Source organism: Arvicanthis niloticus, chromosome 7, assembly GCF_011762505.2.
Source record: "Arvicanthis niloticus isolate mArvNil1 chromosome 7, mArvNil1.pat.X, whole genome shotgun sequence".
NCBI lineage: Eukaryota > Metazoa > Chordata > Mammalia > Rodentia > Muridae > Arvicanthis > Arvicanthis niloticus.
In genome coordinates, this window is record NC_047664.1 from 53,335,636 (window position 1) to 53,355,271 (window position 19,636).

The window sequence follows — 19,636 nt, forward strand, 5'->3', positions numbered from 1 at the left end:
TTGTCTTGTTTAGTTTCTATCATTAGTTTTTCAAATTTAACCTTTTGTTTTAAATCTTTGTAGTGTATGCACATAGTACTGCAAGTACTATGGGGTGAGGACTGAATACTGCCCAACACCAAGAAAAGGTGTGTTATACTATATCTGTTTAGTTTTTATTTGTGGCCCAAGGCCTACTCATTTTAATTTTTCACTACTCATTTTAGTAGTATTTACAACTATGTTGCTAAAATCGTATAGATTTATAACTATTTCTTAATTTTTATTAATTAAGTTAATTGTACAGCATTAACTTTTTATTTCACAAGCTGAGTTTTTGCTTGTTAGTTTGTGTGCAAGGCCAACATCTCTGTTTTTCTAATTTGGTTAAAGAACACATTTTGTTTAAATTGTTGCTTTATTTTTACCTCACTGTGCAGGTTGAGTTGCTCTATGGTTACATTTTTAAAATAGATTTTGCTTTGTCTGAGAGTTGATAATTCTCTGCTGTTACTGTTAGCTTCCTTTTATATAATCTTTCCAGTAATTCATTTCCACTCTACCTGACAGAAATGCTGATTTCATCTCAATATTTTCAAACACATTACATACTTTATCAATTCACTTTTAATTTACCTTTCTTTTGGAAACATTCCTTCTAGAACCTTCCATCCTCTTATAACACAATAAAAAAGTATGTTCTATGTGGTATGGTGATTGACCCTGTGACTCTGAACACACTTGTCCTTCTGGGTCAGCTTGGGTTGCCAAGTTCTGCTTTTAGATCAAGCAGTGATTAATAACAATTGTCTTAGAGTTTTATGCAAAATAGTTTTGCCTAATATACTTAAAAGATATTATTTTTAAAATTAAACATTTTCTTCTGCAAGTGAATAACTTGTAAGTGGCAATTAGTTGGATTTTCAGGCATGTTTTCATCTTTAAACTAAATTGTAAGTAGCTTAAAATATGAAGATAACTTCTGCACATTCTTGAAGCAAGAAACCATTAAATATCAACATTCCTATTTTGCATGAAGTTTGATATGTGGGGAGCATCTTTACCGGCACATGGTATTGCCATATATCATACTTGTTTCTGGAAAGACAGATGAATCAGTGAAATGTAGATCTTGCCTGGATCGCAAAGCAAAGGGCAAATATCTTTAAAAATGACTCTGATCCTATGTGGTTTTTGTCTCATAGATGTTTAGTGTGGAGCATAAGTATGGGAAGAAAAATGAATTTTTGAAAGTTGTCATATAGTGAGGCCACCATTGGATATTGGTGGAAGAAGATATAGACTATGCACATGTACACATGACTATATCTCATTTATTTATTTACTAGAGATAATTTTCTTTGTGCATAGGACAGATGTGTACACAGATCTGTGATTTCTTAAAGGATGTTGTTGTAGCAATAATAACAGCAACATGGTGCCATCTATCATTATATCTTGTAAGTCACGGAGCAAAGACCTCATAGTGCCAACCCTCCTAGACGCTACATGAATTTTTAGTTCCACAGGCATATGAAAGTATTGGTGTTTAGAGTATTTCCTACATATACACTATGGTATAAAGAGCATGTTAGGGAAAGAAGCTAAAACCCTAAACTGGTCATGTTTTATAGAAAGGTAGTGGTTGCTCATTGCCTTGACCCTGTAGTAGGAGAGGAGAGCTCACAGCTGCAGTACACATCGAAGCCCATCATGTTCATTGGTGTTTTGACCACTTGAGACTAACTCGAAAGTCCGTTTAAAGTAGTCCATGTGTTGCCCCAATAAATACAGAGGAGTTATGTGACTCATATGCCAGAGAATGCACAGAGGCTTATCCATACCCAGCTGTGGAACAGCTGCAATTTCTGTAATACATTGCAGCCGTGAATGTCATTGATGTTGCTAAATATCAAAATTTTAAATAAAACTTGTATTACATTTTATTAATTCATTGTTTGCACACACATGTTAATAGTTAGTTTTCTATCACTGTGATAAAAACACCATAACCAAGGAAACATAAAGAAGAAAGGAATTTTCAGGGGCTCACAGTTCCAAAACGTAGAGTTTGTGATGGTGGATCAAAGGCAGGAGGTTGCCGAAGCAGGTAGCAGAGAGTTTACATCATGAAGTGCAAGCATGATACACGGAAAGCAAACTCAGAATGGCAAGAGTCTTTAAACTCTCAAAGCTCACCTCCAGTAACATACTTTCTCCAAATGTCATACCTCCTAAACCTCCCAAACAGTGTCATCAAGCTAGGACCAAGTGTCAAGTGACTGAGGCCATGAAGGATGTCTTTATTGTGTCTAAATGTGGAAAGGAGTTAGTTTTTTTTCCTCTCATGTGAGTCCTGGGGATCGAACTTATGTTCTCATACTTGGCAGTGAGTGAATTTACCATCTCAGAGACTCAAGACCTTACATTTTTGTTGAAATCCCTTGTATCATTTAGTAGGATAGAAATTCAAAGGACAATTTTATTTTCTCCCAAATGACTAAAGAATAAATATTTCTGGCTCAGAATAGTACATTATTGCATCTCTTTGCTTGGGGTTGTAGCAGTTCCTTTCTATAGGCACTGTAAGCACTATATGGGAATCACAAATCATTTTTCTATGTATCAACTACTGTGATCACTAATACTCATCTTTCAACAGCTCCCTATGTTAACATGTTTTCTATTGTGTAAGTCACCTGACTCCTGACGACAGTATCAATTCTTTTTTTTTTTTTTTTTTTTTTGGTTTTTCGAGACAGGGTTTCTCTGTGTAGTCCTGGCTGTCCTGGAACTCACTCTGTAGACCAGGCTGGCCTCGAACTCAGAAATCCACCTGCCTCTGCCTCCCAAGTGCTGGGATTAAAGGCGTGCGCCACCACCGCCCGGCAACAGTATCAATTCTTGAATATGTATTTTGATATTTTTCTCACCTTTTCACACAATCTTACAACAACTCTGTCTTCATGCAGCCAATATTTGTTTGTATAATAGAAATACATCTGTGAATTTCTTAGAAGAGAATGGATATATAATATTTATTAAATGTATAAATGCTGAATTCACAAAGGAAGGTTTTACATTTTTCCATCCTTACCCAAATAATTAATAATGGAGACAGGAGTTTGCTCTGTTGGCATTGCTATGGGTAGATTTGCACATCACATTGTGGTACTCAATGGTATCAGCTGTGCGATTTTTGGAAATTCATTCAAGCTCTTTGTTTTCCTCTTTGGAACAATAATACTTATTTTGAAGACTATTTATACCTGTAAGGCTTATTATGAAGAATAAAAGGATGAAATTAAAACAAGATCTCAATACAAGGCTGACTCAAAGTTGACTCTTAGCGAAAGATTCTGCTATGAACAATGAAATGTGTTATAAAACGGGCTTCATTAGCTTCACTGTAGTTGAAATGATAATGTGTGTATTAAATAAAAACATGCTCTAATACCATATTTTCACAACCCTATAAGTTATTTTCTCCTGCTCAGGTGGTCACTCAAATGAGATTTGCATTTGTTAAGTGTTTGATTTCTTTGTGATTTTACCACAGGAAACTGTAGCTACTTACCACTAATCTTATAGAGAGAAGATATATTCTACATACATTTAAGACTTGCTATTTACTGTATTTCTGTAATTTGGGGGGCTTTGTGGAGGCAGGTCGGCTTGTCCAGATGAAGTTCATTTATTCTTACTCCTGTCTGGTCTTCTATTGTATACAGATTCTATATTTCCTTTATTTATTGTCTGGACAAGGGGAGTTTGGATTGCTTCCACTGTTTCTTTTGTTCTTACTTTGCATTTAGTCATCTTTTGAAGTTGCAACCATGAGTATGTATGCCTCTGGTCCATATTGGTAGACATATGGTGGTAGGGAATTTCTAATTCATACCATACTGTTTGTTTTGTCAGACTTCTAGATGTTTATATGTTTCTCACCAGTGGATACTGTTTGTACATTTCCGCCTAGCAACAGCATCTTCAGCTTTTACATATGGATGCTATACCCAGCCAAATGTATGGGTGTATAACGTGATATTTATCTGTATTTCCAGGATTTAATGATCTGCTACATTTATTTATTTTTTGGCTTGCAGATTAAATTTTATTTAATTGTACACATATGGTATAAAAGCAAAAAGGAGAAGGGGGGATGGGATAGGGTTTTTTCTAGGGACGGGAAATGGAGAAAGGTGATGGCATCTGAAATGCAAATAAATAAAATATCCAATTAAAAAAGAAAAAAGAAAAAAAAAAAAAGAAAAGCAAACAACGTTAGCTTCGTGTCCTCCTTGCTCTGTCCATTTTGAGAAACATTTGATCTTTCTAGCCTATGATGCCTAGGATTGGTCACTGAATCCACACCCCAAGTAGAAGTCAACTTTAGCCCTTTGCTTGGGCTTTATTGCCCAGCTGGGTGGGCTCTGGAAGCTTATCAGAAACATTCTAGAAACTCCCACATAACAGTTGTGACTACACAAATTCCGTGCTGGCAGTGCTTTATGGATACAGAGAGGAAGAGAAAAACCAAGGATCAGATATCTGCCTTATTAAACACTCCATGTCTCAGAAGGTCCAAGGACTTCCCCACTGCTGCCCTAGGTTCACTTTTTTCTTCTTCTTGACTGCTTTCTTTCTTTAAAATGAGGCTCAGGTTAACACCACTAACGGCCTGGCCCTTCAGGTACCTTTAGATTCTGAAACCCAGAGGAAGTGGTGGTAGGTGAAGACATTTCACCCTGGGTAGAGATGCCTTATCTCTAGCTCCCAGCCAGAGTGAGAAGGCTTCGAAAACTGCTTTCCTGAGGCACATAATGCTTATAGGTGTAGAGTGAGGTAAGGTGGGTGTGTGGTGGGTGTGTGGTATAGGATGGACAGAGAGGTCTATTGATTGGATTTCTTTCTTCTTTCCTCTTTTTATCGAAACCATATTTTTCTCTCATATACTATATCATGATTACAATTTCCCCTCCTTCTCTTCCTTGCTGTTCTTATCCACCACCCCTCACATCTGGATCCACTCCCTTTTTGACTTTAATTAGAAAATGAACAGGCTTCTAGGTGATAAAATGACTTAAAATAAAGGATAAGATAGAGCAAAAACTAATGCATTACAATAGGACAAAACAAAACAAAGCAAAAACAAAGAAAGAGCCTAAGAAAAGGCACAAAAACCAGACACAAATGCAGAGTCCCACTTATTGCATCATTAGGGACATTCTCATTCTCTCTCTCTCTCTCTCTCTCTCTCTCTCTCTCTCTCTCTCTCACACACACACACACACACACACACACACACAATTTTTTTAAAAAAGCCATGGCATGGCACTATAAGACATGGGACCTCCAAAGATGCCATTGAATTCATTTTGCACTGTCCATCTCCGGCTGAACATGAAACCTACTCTAAACAGTATTTTGTTTCCATGGTGAGAATCCTTTGTACAAAAGTTTTCATTTGCAAGGGATTATCAGTTACAGTCGTTTCTGGGTTAGGGACTATGGGTTCATGAGTTCAGTTGTCCTTTCAGCTCTGGCATCCATTTGCTGCAAAGCTGTGTACGCCCTGTGCACGCTGCCCCAGCCTCTGTGAGTTCATATGTGCATCGGTCCTGCTGATTTAGAGGGCCTTGTGTTTTTGGAATTCTCTATCCTTTGTGATTCTTACATTCTTTCTACCTTCTTTTCCTTAGAGTTCTTTGAGTCCTTAGTTGAAGATTTGATGGAGACATTCAATTTAGGACTGAGTATTCCATTATCTCTTATTCTCTGTGCATCATCTGACTGTGGCTCTCTGTATTGGGTCTAATATGCTGAAGGAGGAAGCTTCTCAGTTGATGATTGAGCAAGGCACTGATCTATAGGTGTAGCAGAATGAAATTAGTAGTCATTTTATATCTATATTCAGAACAGTAGTATTAGATTTTACATAGCCCTAGTTTGGTATCTTGTGAATTTATTTTTCATTCAATTCTAGAAAGTCTTTAATGTTCTTTAATGAACGTCTTTAATACTGTTGATATCCAGTTTTAATCCATAGTGATCTTATAGGATGCAAGGTGTTATTCCAATTTTCATTTATCTATTGAGACTTACTCTGTGTCTGAATGTGGTCAGTTTTGGAGGGAGTTTTGGAGCATGAGATGCTGAGAGGAATGTATATTCTTTTGTGTTTGGGGGAAATGTTCTATAAATGTTAAGTCTATTTGGTTTTTAAAAATTATTTCTCATATTTCTGTTTAGTTTTTGTCTGGATGACTTGTCTATTGATTGGTGAGAATGTGGTATTGATGTCTCCCATGCTCACTGTGTGACTTAGGTTGTAGTAGTGTTTTTTTTTTTTTTTTTTTTTTTTTTTTTTTTTTTTATAAACTCAGGTGCTCTTGGATTTGGCACATATTGTTAAAAATTGCAGTGTCCTCTTGGTGGCTTTTTTCTTTGGTATTTAGTGTCCTTCCTTTTTTCCTTCAGTTAGTTTTGTTTTGTAGTCTATTTTTTGAGATATTAAAATGGATACATCAACTTACTTCTTGAGTATATTTTCTTGGAATATCTTTTTCCATCCTTTTATTCTGGGATGATGTCAAGCTTTGATGTTGAGGTGTGTTTCTGGGGATGCAGCAGAAGGTTGAATCCTGTTTGCAGATCCATTCTGTTTGTGTCTTTCAATCTAGGAATTGTAAAGCCATTGATGTCAAAAGATAGCAAATGTTTGTTTGTGTTGTTTATTCTAGTTATGTTATTGTTGGTGTTGGTGGTGTGTGTGTGTGTTTCCTCTTTTAATAAATAGGTCTGGAATTATTTATTTCTGTGTTTTCTTGGGTGCGATTAACCTCCTTATATTGGAATTTTCCTTCTAGTACCTTCTACAGACCTAGATTTATAGTTAGATACTGCTTAAATTTGGTTTTATCAAGGAATGTCCTAAACTGTCTATCTATGGTAATTGAAAGTTTTGTTGCATATACAAGTTTATGCTAACATTTGTGGTGTCTCAGAGATTGTAGAAGTCTGTCTAGGATCTTCTTGCTTTTTGAGTTTCCATTAAGAAGTCAGGTGTTACTATAATAAGCCTAGATTTATATGTTACTTGATCATTTTCCCTAGTAACTTTTGATATATTTTTTGATCTGTACATTTAGTGTATTGTTTATTATGTGCTGAGGGGAATTTCTTTCTTGTTCCAGTCTATCTGGTTTCTGTATGCTTCTTTGACCTTGATAGGCATTCCCTTGTTTACATTAGGAAATTTTTTTCCATGATTTTGTCAAAAAAATTTTTGTGCTTGTTACTTTTTTTTTTTTTTTTCTTCCTTTTCCCTCCAATCCCCTCATTTTTTAGATTTGGTCTTTTTATAGTGGCCCAGATTTCCTGCATGTGTTATGCCAGGACTTTTTAGAGTTAACACTTTTGTTGACTAAGGCATCCATTTTTTTCTACTGGGTCCTGAATGCCTGAGATTCTCTCTGCTACCCCTTGCATTCTGTTGTTGAGGATTGCCTCTGAAGTTCTTACATTATTCATTTCTATATTTCCCTCAGTTTGGGTTTTTTTTTTTTTAATTGATTCTGATTCACTTTCAGGTTTTAAGCTACTTTATTCATCTTTTTTCACTCTTTGTGTTTTCATAGATTTTTAAAAGGGATTTATTCATTTGCTTTTTAAGGACATAGAAAGGATCAATATTGGTTTAGGACCCCCAAGAAGAAGTTCTCAGCACAAGGGAGATTTATTTGCTCCAGAGGGAGAAAGGGAAGGGAACTGGAGTCAAAGACAAGAGATGGAGGACAAAGGAGGAGGGGAAGAAAACAAGGGAGAGGAGAAAGGGATATTTGTGATGGAAAAGTTGAAGAAAAGGACTGTATCTGGATAGAGAGGAGACAGATGTGGTCCATAGGAAATGCTAGTTTATAAAGGTAAAAGGAGAAATTCTGTGTCAGGATGAGGTGTTGAATTTTAATTGGGCTGATTAATTATGTGAGCCAAAGGGGGCTTTTGATTGCTGGACTTCAATACTTTGATAGCTGGACCTCAGTAGTAGGCCTCAGGGGTGGGAGGAAGTGGCCAGTGAAGGAATATAGACCATAGTGGTTAGCTTTAGGAATGTAATCTAACAGTTTAACAAGGCAGAGGAAATGCAGCGTAAGGCCTTCCAGAACAATGCTTACCACGTTTGGGCTGGGTCAAGAATATTCAGACCATTGTCAAATTCATAAAGGCTATTTCAAGGTCTTATCTTTTGCAGAGCCATGTTTTGCCTTCTTTTCTATATGTTTTTTTTTTTTTTTCTTTAAATATCAAATAAAATTGTGGAATTGCCATTTTGGGGCCGTACTGGTTTTGACTTAAGTATTTTGAAATTCGTATCGGTTCTTTTACTTTTATCACTGTTATATTCTCTATATAAACTGACTTCTATCATATCAATGTTTTATACCTGATGATTTTTGACTGGAAATCTATGCTGATATCAATACATGATTACTGTTTTCAGGTAATGGTAACAGAGTATGAATTTTCTATCATGTCACCTTAATTACTCTTTCATCCTTCTCTTTAAAGTGAATGTCTTGTGGGTACTTGTTGCACTTTATATTTTCTTTCAACATGATAGATAAGTTTCCCTTTTGAAGTAGGTTTTCTAGACTCATTTATATTGAATAATATTATTGACATGATTAGAGACCAGTTAAACATCTTACTATTTGCTTTTTTACTTGTTCCATCTCTGATTTTTCCTCCTATTTGTTGAGATTTTTTTTTCATTTCATTTGATGGTCTCATTTTCCATTCTTTGCACATGTATTAGCTATAATTCCTTCTGTTCTTACTTTAATGTTTCTTTTAGAGATTTTTACAACACATATCTTTTGGCCTGTCATCATCAAATGATAGTATACTACTTCATGTATAATCTAAGCTTCTTAACTACAGGCAGTTTCTATTTTGTCTCTCTGGCTTTTATGTTAATATGAAAATACAGTTTACACCTACATATGTTAAAAATCTTCACAAAAGCCTGAGCCATTATTCACTGGTGCCTTTAAATTATCCTTCTCACTTTGCTGTTTCACTTCCTGTGAGATTAATAGTTCATCTGAAATATATTTCTCAATTTAATCCAAGAATTATAGGTATTTAGAATATGGTTCAGAATATATGATTCACATGGGAGTGTTAGTTATCTTTGTCATTAAGGTTCAGGTACATTTTCAGACTGGACATTATACAGAAATAACTGAATTATTAATATCATCTGATCAGCAGTATCTGTGTTGAAGCACTGGTAAGTGCTATCTATTCTATAGTTTTTACCAAGGCTCCGATTATAATTGTTAATTTTCAATGCAATGCTTAGTTTCCTGTAGATTCATTATGTTGAAACATTTCTTATCTGGCTAACATGTGCATAGAATGAGGTGGTCCTCATAAGAATCTTTTCTTCTATGTGATTGTCAAAACTTCTTTGAGTCATATTATGTGGGACTGTGAAAGAATAGCTTGGTTTCTGGTGGAGCACTGGCTAGAGATGGCCGGAGACCCAACAGGTATCCATACCTACAAGGGACGGCATACATTTCACCATGCTCCCAGACTCCAGGCTCCTGATGCGTGGCCAAGACCTCCACTGATTGGCACCTTTCAGTCACGTAGGGCAATGCCCCTACAGCCCCTCCCAAAGAGATGTTAGAAGCCATCGGTCACACAGCACAGGAAGAGGCTGTGACTACAGGCCACAGAGCCTCAAGACATCTCCATATTCATGAAATACCTAAAGGCCAGAGGGCATAGCCAATTAAGCATTCCTTCCCAGACCCTCCTCCCTCTTCCTTCTCTATTTAACTTAGGTCTGCCCTGAGAAACATGTGTGTGTGTGTGTGTGTGTGTGTGTGTGTGTGTGTGTGTGTGTGTGTGTGCAGCCACACTTTCCACCTTGACAATAAACCTTTTAAAACCATGGACTTCCTTGTGTATTTGGGGCCCTGCCGTGGAGAACTATGAAGAAGGCTTTTGACTACCGAGCCACTGCTTAATCTCCCACTAGAAGACGTCTCTACGTTCCACTGCAGAGACCCGCCAACTCAACCAAGCTAGTCAACCCAGCCAAGCGAGTGCCTTTTTTAATTTAATTTTATTTTTTATTTTGTTTTGTTTGTTTTTTCGAGACAGGGTTTCTCTGTGTAGCCCTGGCTGTCCTGGAACTCACTCTGTAGACCAGACTGGCCTTGAACTCAGAAATTCGCCTGCCTCTGCCTCCCAAGTGCTGGAATGCCAAGCGAGTGCCTTAAACAAAAATCTCCTACCCACAGGGCACTGCTGGAGCTTCTCCCTCGCCCCTCTCGGCTGCGGGCCAGTCTAGCCCATATGCCCTCAAATCTCAGTTCTTCCATGGCTCCCACCAGCGTCTGGGAGCCCAAGGACAGAGACCGCTGGTCTCCTGGTCAACCATGATGGCCTGGAGACCTCTACTCAGGAGCTCTACCCCCACGGGACTTCAGGCTGAGACCTCTCCATGCCCGGGTGGAGACCCACAGCTTCTCACAGCCCAGTGTGGAGTGAACTCAGTCAAATTCCCACACTTCTGCTCCCCAGACCTGTGGTTCCAGCCATCTGGTGGGGCAGGCACACAGGAACCACAAGAGCCCAACAGGGCCCATGCCCACGTGCTCGAGCTACAGCCCTGACACTGGTGGAGGATGGTCCATGTATCGAAGATGTTCCTTTTAGACTTTATCCATTTACTAGTGTGTCATGGTACACTCTTGCTTCATCATTGTGAAGCATCATGACTTAAGATCTGTATGGCCAAGTGTAAGGACACAGACTTCACAGGCCTAGATACAAATGGTGCTCTTATGACTCATGAGCTGTTGGTTAGACAGCTATTATTAAATGTAAAGTTACATAAACTTATAAGCATATATTTAGCTAATAAGCAGAGAAAAGTCATCACTTATATTTTACTATTACTCATGCTATGGAGAAGATGTAGCTTCCTGTGCATGGAGAAGTACACTACTCCTTATTTTTCCCAATCCTACATTGCATGGCATCACAGAGGTTGCTTTAAACTGCCTAGAGCGAGGTTATTTACACCGCAGGTATTGGCATGTACTAAGACTCAGTATTTGATTTAACACGTTATTTGTGGTGCAGGCCCAAGTAAGTGATGCAGAAAATGTTAATAATTCACCTGGAAGTAAAGTCCTTCATTTCTGTCTGGTTCCTTGTGAATAGCACATAACACTGAGGAAATGGATGTCTGTGGTGAAAAACCAAACACTTATTTAACTCAGTAAAGAAGTGCTGGCGTCACAGGCAAAGAAGTCGAGTTCCAAAATTTCTTTCTTGTGTTTCTTTCATTTTTGTCTGTTCTTTCAACTAAAAATATCAACCAAGCGTCATGAGAGAACTCACAGTTTGCCAGGTTACAACCTTCAGACAGCTATAGATATAGGAATTTGATAAAATGAAAACATTCTTTCAGAATCAGTTGGTGACAGGGAGCTTTCTGTAGGGACCATTGTGGATTATTCTTTGTGAAGTGTACTCGCATATTTTTTCATTATACACTTCCTTGTATTTCTAAACACAGCCAGCAATAAAATAATATTATCTAGTCCTACACCACTTAAATTCTCTCAGAGTAATAATCCTCATGCATTAAACCAAGGATTCAATTCGTAAGGACAATACTAGGAAACTATATTTTCATGTTTGTAACTATTTCACAGTAGAGTAAACCACCAGGATCCTTTTCTCCACTCTCTCTAAGCCCATAGGTAGACATGACAGGGGTGTCCCTATGTCTCTGTGTAGTTATTTGTATCCTACCTTGATGTGCAGTCCCTTTTGCTTTTGTTATACTCCCCCCTCAGCACTTCTTTCATACACTCTTAGTCGCCTCCAGTCATTTTCTGTTTTTATTACCAATGCCCTCTGTTCACCAGGCTGGAGACCACTGTTGATCCTGTTAGAGTTAGTCACAAAATTTGAGTCCATAGATGCTCACATGAGAACCAGAAGGTCCTTGCCACTGTTGTTGATGACAATAGTCTGACTGTGAACTCTTTCTTACAGAGAGATTACGCTGAAATATTTTAGAATTATAAATTGTGTTACAGGCATCTCCCTGTATATTTTCCATCTTATTTAAGAAAAAATACATAGGAAATACCCTTCAAGATCCTTGTATTCCTCTTTAATTCTATCCCCCGTTTCTTTCCAAATATAAGCAGTAGCCTACATCCATCATTCCTAGATTATATTGTTAGACTTGGGCTTCATAGATTCTTTTCCATACTCTTAAACACACACACACACACACACACACACACACACACACACACACACACCCAATAGACTTTTAGTTCAGGTCAGTTTTAGTTTTATAAAATTACCAAGTAGAAAGAAACCTCCTCTGGTTTTTAGCTCACAATTGGATAATCATTTTTCGTTTATCTTTCCTGTATTTCTGTGAAGGCTAGGGTCTTTACAGTGGCAGTTTTACAACTGGTCATTGAATTTGGGTAAGTTCTTCAGCCCCGTGCACAGCATTGTTCTCCTGAGTATCTCCTTTGCTAGGCATGGTGCTTGATACAAAACATCTGTTGAATGAATAGACATACAGACAAAGGCATTTGAAATGCTAGTATCAACAGTGGAAGCTCTTTGTGTGGTTCCTCAAGTAACAGCCTGGACCATTAAAGGTCTCTCTGTCAGAGACAAGGAGAATGGGTTCAAGTGTAGCCAGCAGAGATATAGTCTTCAAACTCTGATAGGTAAGGATGAGATTGTTAGACACTACCAGGAGTAACATACTCAAGGCAGTAATGCTCAAAACTCAAACATTCCTAAGGCAGGGACTGCCTCTGTTTACCCCCTGAGAGCACTTTGGATAATGGACCATGAAAGCCTGCTATGCAACAGCACTATGCAATAAGTTTTCATTTGCTACTAGTCAACTTCAGGGATCAAGGACAGTAAAACACATAACCCAGTCATGCATGTTATTTTAAAGGCACATTTTAAAGCTATAAATATGGTACCATTGAGTTAATGAGGTATGTTCTTTTGGTGACAAATATTTACATTCCACATATGCCTCTTGATGTCAAGACTGTAACCGTTTCATTTTCTTCCTTCTCTCAGGAGGCTGGGATGCAGATGGAAGAGGCCCTTGTGTCTGGGACACATTCACTCATCAGGGAGGAGAGAGAGTTTTTGAGAACCAGACTGGTGATGTAGCTTGTGGCAGCTACACTCTGTGGGAAGAAGATTTGAAATGTATCAAACAGCTTGGATTGACTCATTACCGTTTCTCTCTTTCCTGGTCACGTCTGTTACCTGATGGGACGACAGGTTTCATCAACCAGAAAGGCAAGTGTTTCTTAAAAATAGAAGGTTGCAGCTTTAATTCAAGGTTATTGCTGCAGTCTGGCATAATTAATCCAGCATGCTGTTCTGCAGGGTAGCTTTGAGATCACAGTTTTCAGACTGATTATGGGATAACATTTTGAAATGGGTTTGCATTAGCTTTCTCAGTAATATTTTGATTTACCTGGGCTGTTGAGCTCCTCCTTGGTAGAAGGGATATGTGGGTATGAAGAAGGCTGGAATAAAGGTTTGATTTATGTAAGATACTATCTCAGTGAAGGTGAATTTTCAAAAGCTGCTGGATTAAACTACTTTTTACAGTTGTGTCACCCATGAGGAATTCTAATGCCTTGAAGGAGCCAAAAGGGCTGAGGAATTTCAGCTGCCCTGAGCTCCCAGTGGCAGCCTAGGGCTTTGTCCCCATGTCCCTGGAGCTCCCTTAGTTGAGGTGAAGTGGGAAGTATCAGTTACATTGTACTATGTAACAGTTTGTTTTGATATCATGCATTGACTCAGTTTCTCCATGGGTAGAAAGGAATACTTTAAAAGTTTACACTTCAGAGAAGTATTAAAAATTATCTGGAATGATGTTGTGTTTCTCATAGTACCTCACATATGATAAAACACTTATGAAATGTTAACTATTCTTAAAACACATAAATAAGGGAAACATTCACTTCTCTATTAGATACTTGACTTGCACATTTTGACACATATTTTCTCCCATCCTCTCAAACCAATACGGAAGATATCATGCTCATATTTTATAGATGTGGATGTCCAAGTTCACACATTTGGTAAATAGATATGAAATCTAAACTGAAGACTTTACACAGATAGGCTTGGAAACTTGGCCTAGGGACCAAATCTGGTCCACCACCTGTTTTTGTAAATAAAGTTTTACTGGAACACAGCCATGACCATTCATTACATATCATCTATGGTTGCTTCAACTACTGCAATGGCAAAAGTGAATAGTTGGGGTGGAGACCATATGGCCTACAAAGCCCAAAATATTAATGATCTGGTTCTTTACAGGAAAAGTTTGCCAACCCTATATTCTACAACATATGGCTTCTAAATACACACTCTTTATTATTACTTGGTCTGGAAAAGAGTTTGTATAACTCATAGAAGTACTAGATGAAACCAATGAAATGCAACGAGTGTAAAATTTAAGGAGTATTTCTTAAACACAGGATGGGGAATTGTATGACCCAAGAGTGGCTCTTCCCCTATATCACCAAGAGCCTTCATGATGCCATGGGATTCATATGAGTAAGCTATATAAATCCTTACATGCGAAAACCCATTATGTTAGTGCCTGCCTATGCTTGGGCATTTGCCGTGTTTGTCTCAAACAAGGCTGGATGATCTCTTCCTTGTGAAATATATCCACAACACAGAAATGTACATGAAGGTCTAGATTTTAAGGTTATGCTGCCTCTCCCCCCACCACAAGTAGGACCAACCCAAGATAATCAGGAGAATTACTGAATTCAGGAGATATTAGGCAAAATGAGGCCTGTTGGTTAAATGTAGACTTATTGCAAGTCATTGAATACTTTTAGTTTTGGCTTGAACAAGAAATGATGTATTGTTCAGGTCAAAGGTGAGTCCATAAATTTCTATCTTTCTCACCCAACACCTCTACATTCTTTTTTCTGTGTACCCTGCTACATCAAGCTCTGACAATTGACTCTGAAGGAGCTCAGTGTCTTGCTTCTTCCCTTGCACTGTTCACCAGTTTCAGTCTATTCTTTGTGCCTTTGCAGCTATTTGCTTTCCACCTTGATCATCATCCTACCAGCCCTCACCTGTTTATTGTTCTCACCAAGAACATTTGGACACACACATTGACAACTCTGTCTGTTTTTCTCCATTTCCGCCCTCTAGTATTTGCTATAAATTCCTATAAATACCACCACATCAACTTTTCTAACAGTTGGTCTAACTCATAGCAGGCTGGGTCATCTGCTAAAACATAGAAAGACTAAAGAAACTTATCTCATTCTTTCAAGGCTCAATAAGAAGCTGTTTTCTTTCTATATCATTCTAGGTTCTATTTAATTTAGTTTGAACTCACTTCTGAAGCCATCTAATATAATAATATAATCTAAATTTATATTATCTATGTCTATCTATCTATCTATCTATCATTTATCTATCATCTATCTATCTATCTATTTATCTATCTATCTATCTATCTATCTATTATCTCTCTATCTAGCCTCTATCATATCTCTATATATTATCTATCTATCTTCTATCTATCATCTATCTATCTATCTATCTATCTGTCTGTCTGTCTGTCTGTCTGTCTATCATCTAGATACCCATTTCTCAGCTATTATCTATCTATCTATCTATCTATCTATCTATCTATCTATCTATCTATCTGTCTGTCTATCATCTAGATACCCATTTCTCAGCTATCATCTATCTATCTATCTATCTATCTATCTATCTATCTATCTATCTATCATCTATCTACCTATATGTCTGTCATCTACCATCTGTCATCTCATAGCACTTTGAAAGGCTCATAGAGTATTTCTCACACTCTTTACTGTTAGTATTGTGAATACTTTGCATTTAATTCCATATTGAGTATGATTTATGCCTAAAGAATTTTTCTGTGTACTCACAGCATGGATAGAAGACAGTCCCTTGAATTGCTTACAGTGTGAAGGGTATATAATTATGTCTGCAGAGCTCTGTAATCTAATCTACTGCTTTTCATAGAGGGAATCAGTAAATAGTTCCTTAATTTATTTAGGTCAATATCAATCATAAAAAACATTGAGTTCAGTGATGATCTCTTTTTATTGAGCATGTAGTATGTGCCAGTCACTGAGCCAAACATCAAACTTGCTTTTGTAATTTCATGTTCCTATTAGGCCCATGAGTGAGAGGCCTTTATATCATGGACTATAGGCAGAAATCTGGGTGCAAAATTCCAAGATGACAAAGTCAGTTATGATGGAGTTTAACCTAGATTTGATATCAAAATCCTGGTGTTCAGTATTAAGTTCACCAAAAGCCATGAAAAACCACTTTAAGTCTGCTATAATTTTGTCTATCAGTGAAGTAAAAGTTTCACGTTCCCAAGACCCTTCCATTAAAGTTTCCATGGAGTTTTCAACAAGCTTCCATTTACATGATAAAGAACAAAATGATAATAATCCTCAAACTGTGACCACCACCAGGCTTATAAGCCAGGTTCAGCATTCCCTCTCTGAAGCTCTAGGATACCAAAGGCTCTTACTGAGGACCCTCTACAACTAAACTACCACTGTAAGTGGAAGAGAATGAGTGTGAAAACTTCTCTCATCCTCTTGGTTTAATCATATCTGTTGAAGATATTTATGTATTTTGCTTCAGATAAAACTGAACCAGACCTACTGTGGGTGTTAACTTACCATATGATGCATACCTTGCTTTTCCTTTCTAAGACACCTAAATCCTGAAGATATTCACGCTCAAAACTTATTTACTTGTTCTGTTTGTTCTGAAAAGGCAAAAGTTTGTGTGTTTATGTGTGTGTGCGCGCTCACGTGCATGCGAGTGCACACACACGTATGTCCATGCTTATAGAGGCTAGAAAATAGCCTTTGGATGTCTTGGATGTTTTCCCTCAGGCTCATCCCCCTTTTATTTTTGAGATAGTGTCCCACAAATTGCCAAGTAATCCTGCCTGGTTGGGCTAGCCACCAAACTTCATAGGTCTTCCTGTCTCTGTCTTATCAGCCATCATAGTACAAGGCTATTCCAGCACAACCAACTTTTAAAAATATGGTTTCTGGAGACTGAACTCAGATTCTCAGACTTGCAAGGCAAGCCTTGTACAGATTGAGCCATCTCTCCAGCTTCTCCTACCCTTCACCAAAGTTTGAATTAAAGACCTATGGAGCTGTAGCAGTATATCAGATGGTTGAGAGTCAGATTAACATGTACAGAAGTTTGTGTACCCTGTGTGAGTTAGTAATCCTAGAGAACAGAGGCCGAGAAACTGGAACAGGAAGCAGAGGTACAAAGGTTGACAGAGTCAGTTAGGTGATCTGGGGGTAGCAAGGAAAGACTCGTGCCAAGAACACATGGTGATCACTTGGCCACCACAGAGAGAGAGAGAGAGAGAGAGAGAGAGAGAGAGAGAGAGAGAGAGAGAGAGAGAGAGAGATATTTTTGTGTGTGTGTGTGTGTTTGGCCTCAGTCATAGCTAATTAATAGTACAGACTTTCTCTTGAACCAAAGGGCACAGGAGGTGCTTACAAGAGGCGGAATTTCTGCAAGCAGTTGCTCATTCTTGTGCAGGGAACTGTTGAAGAGATTTAACTTGGAAGACATTAAACTTGGAAAGGCTGGTGTGTCCCCCTCCTCCAAATTTAAATATTTTCTCAAAGAACATGTGAAAAAAATTGAAAACTCTTTTACTGTCTTTGTCCAGGAACACTCTCTGTCTTTGTTTCTTTGTTTGTGTCTGTCTCTATATGTGTCTCTCTCTGTTTCTCTTGGTGTCTCTGCATTTCTCTTTATCTCTGTCTCTATTGTCTCTCATGTCTCTGTCTCTCAGTCTCTCTATTTCTCTTTGTGTCTCTCTGTCTCTCTGTCTCTCTGTCTCTCTGTCTCTCTGTCTCTCTCTCTGTCTCTCTCTCTCTCTCTCTCTCTCTCTCTCTCTCTCTCTCTCTGCTTAACTATCTATTCCAAAGTTTGATTATGGGACATTTGAAACCTTGTAAAATTCTATGTTCTCAAACTGGCAGAATATTTTACAATGTAAGACTGTGGCATAGCTTTTCTTTTTCAAATGTCAAGTTTTCAAGGTTTAACAAGAAAAGAATGAGTTGGCGACTGAAATCACATAGCTCTGTAGTTTTTAGCTGTCTAAGTGCATTTTTATATCTGCCACAAATGTAGGTTTTATGGGATTGCTAGGAGACACAAGTCTTGAAAAGAAAGAAACAATGTGAATATACATGTAGAAATTCATGTTCACTTAAAGATTTCAAGTATAAGGATACTTAGTAGGAATGACTTAAATAAGTCGACTAACTCACATTTACCTTGTATTTCATGTCAAGCCTAATTGCAGACTGAATAATGTCTCCTTGGATGCCAAACAACTCCTTGTATTGAATTTTAGAGATTGTGAAAACATTACCTTAACTGGCAAGAGAAACTTTACAGATGTCATTAAGTTAAGGATATGGAGATGATGTTATCTTGTATGATCTGTGTGAGACCACTGTAGTCACATAGATCATTAAAGGAGGGAAGATAGATGATCAGAGCCAGGAATATAAGAACTAAAGCAGATTGAGAAAGAGAGACGAGGTGAAGATAAAGAAGAGACTGTAACACAGGCATTCAGGAGACCCCTACCACCCAGAAAAGACAAGGAAGTAGATTGTTACTGAGAGATTGCCTGAAGATGGCAACTCTATTGCCATATTGACCTAACCCTCTTGAAAACTATTTGGATTTCTGGCCTCCAGAGCTGTGGGACAATTTATGTGTAATTTGTTACACAGCAGCAGCAGCTACAGAGAGCTAAAATGGTTCTTGGACCACTAAATAAACTGGCAGAGTTAGACTAGAGGTGTGAATCAAAGAGACCACATATCTGATACAGGTCGGACATGTGATCAAACAATTCTGTTATAATTTCATAATTGGCTAATTTGTCCTGCCTGCTTGTCACCCTTCCTCTCTTCTCCCTTCCCTCTTCCTTTTTCTCTTCTTTCTTTCTTCCTTCTTTCCTTCCTTCCTTGGTTGCTTGTTTTCTTCTTTCCTTCTCCTCCCTCTCTCCCTCCCTCCGTCCCTCCCTCTGTCCCTCCCTCCCTCCCTCCCTCCCTCCCTCCCTCCCCTTTCCTTTCCTCCCTTCCTTCTTTGCTTCCTTCCTTCCTTGGTTGGTTGCTTGCTTTCTTCTTTCCTTCTCTCCTTCCTTCCTTTCCCTCCCTTCCTCCCTCCCTCCCTCCCTCCCTCCCTCCCTCCCTCCCTTCCTTCCTTCCTTCCTTCCTTCCTTCCTTCCTTCCTTCCTTCCTTCTCTACTGCCCCTCCTTTCTGTCTTACTGGAAGCATGCTTTCTGAAAGTTCTAGTCATTTTTCTCTTATCAAAGAGTTTCCTTATTTTTTTGTTCTGCGTCACCCTGTTTCATTCCCAGTCACTGCTGATGGGACAAAGGAAAAAGCCTATTTCTCATATTGAATAACTTCTGTGGCCTTGTTAAAAAACGATGGCCCTTCCTAGTCATTTCTCTCTCTCAAGGAA

At 38.2% G+C, this 19,636-nt stretch overlaps 1 protein-coding gene across 1 annotated transcript in view; it reads left to right on the top strand.

The window, feature by feature from the left end:
* LOC117712965 (cytosolic beta-glucosidase) overlaps nt 1-19,636 on the top strand; it is a 128,139-nt gene that overhangs the window by 31,963 nt on the left and 76,540 nt on the right. The window contains exon 2 of the mRNA XM_076937731.1: nt 13,141-13,368. Within this exon, the coding sequence (XP_076793846.1) occupies nt 13,141-13,368 (228 nt within the window). The remainder of the gene's footprint in view (nt 1-13,140; nt 13,369-19,636) is intronic.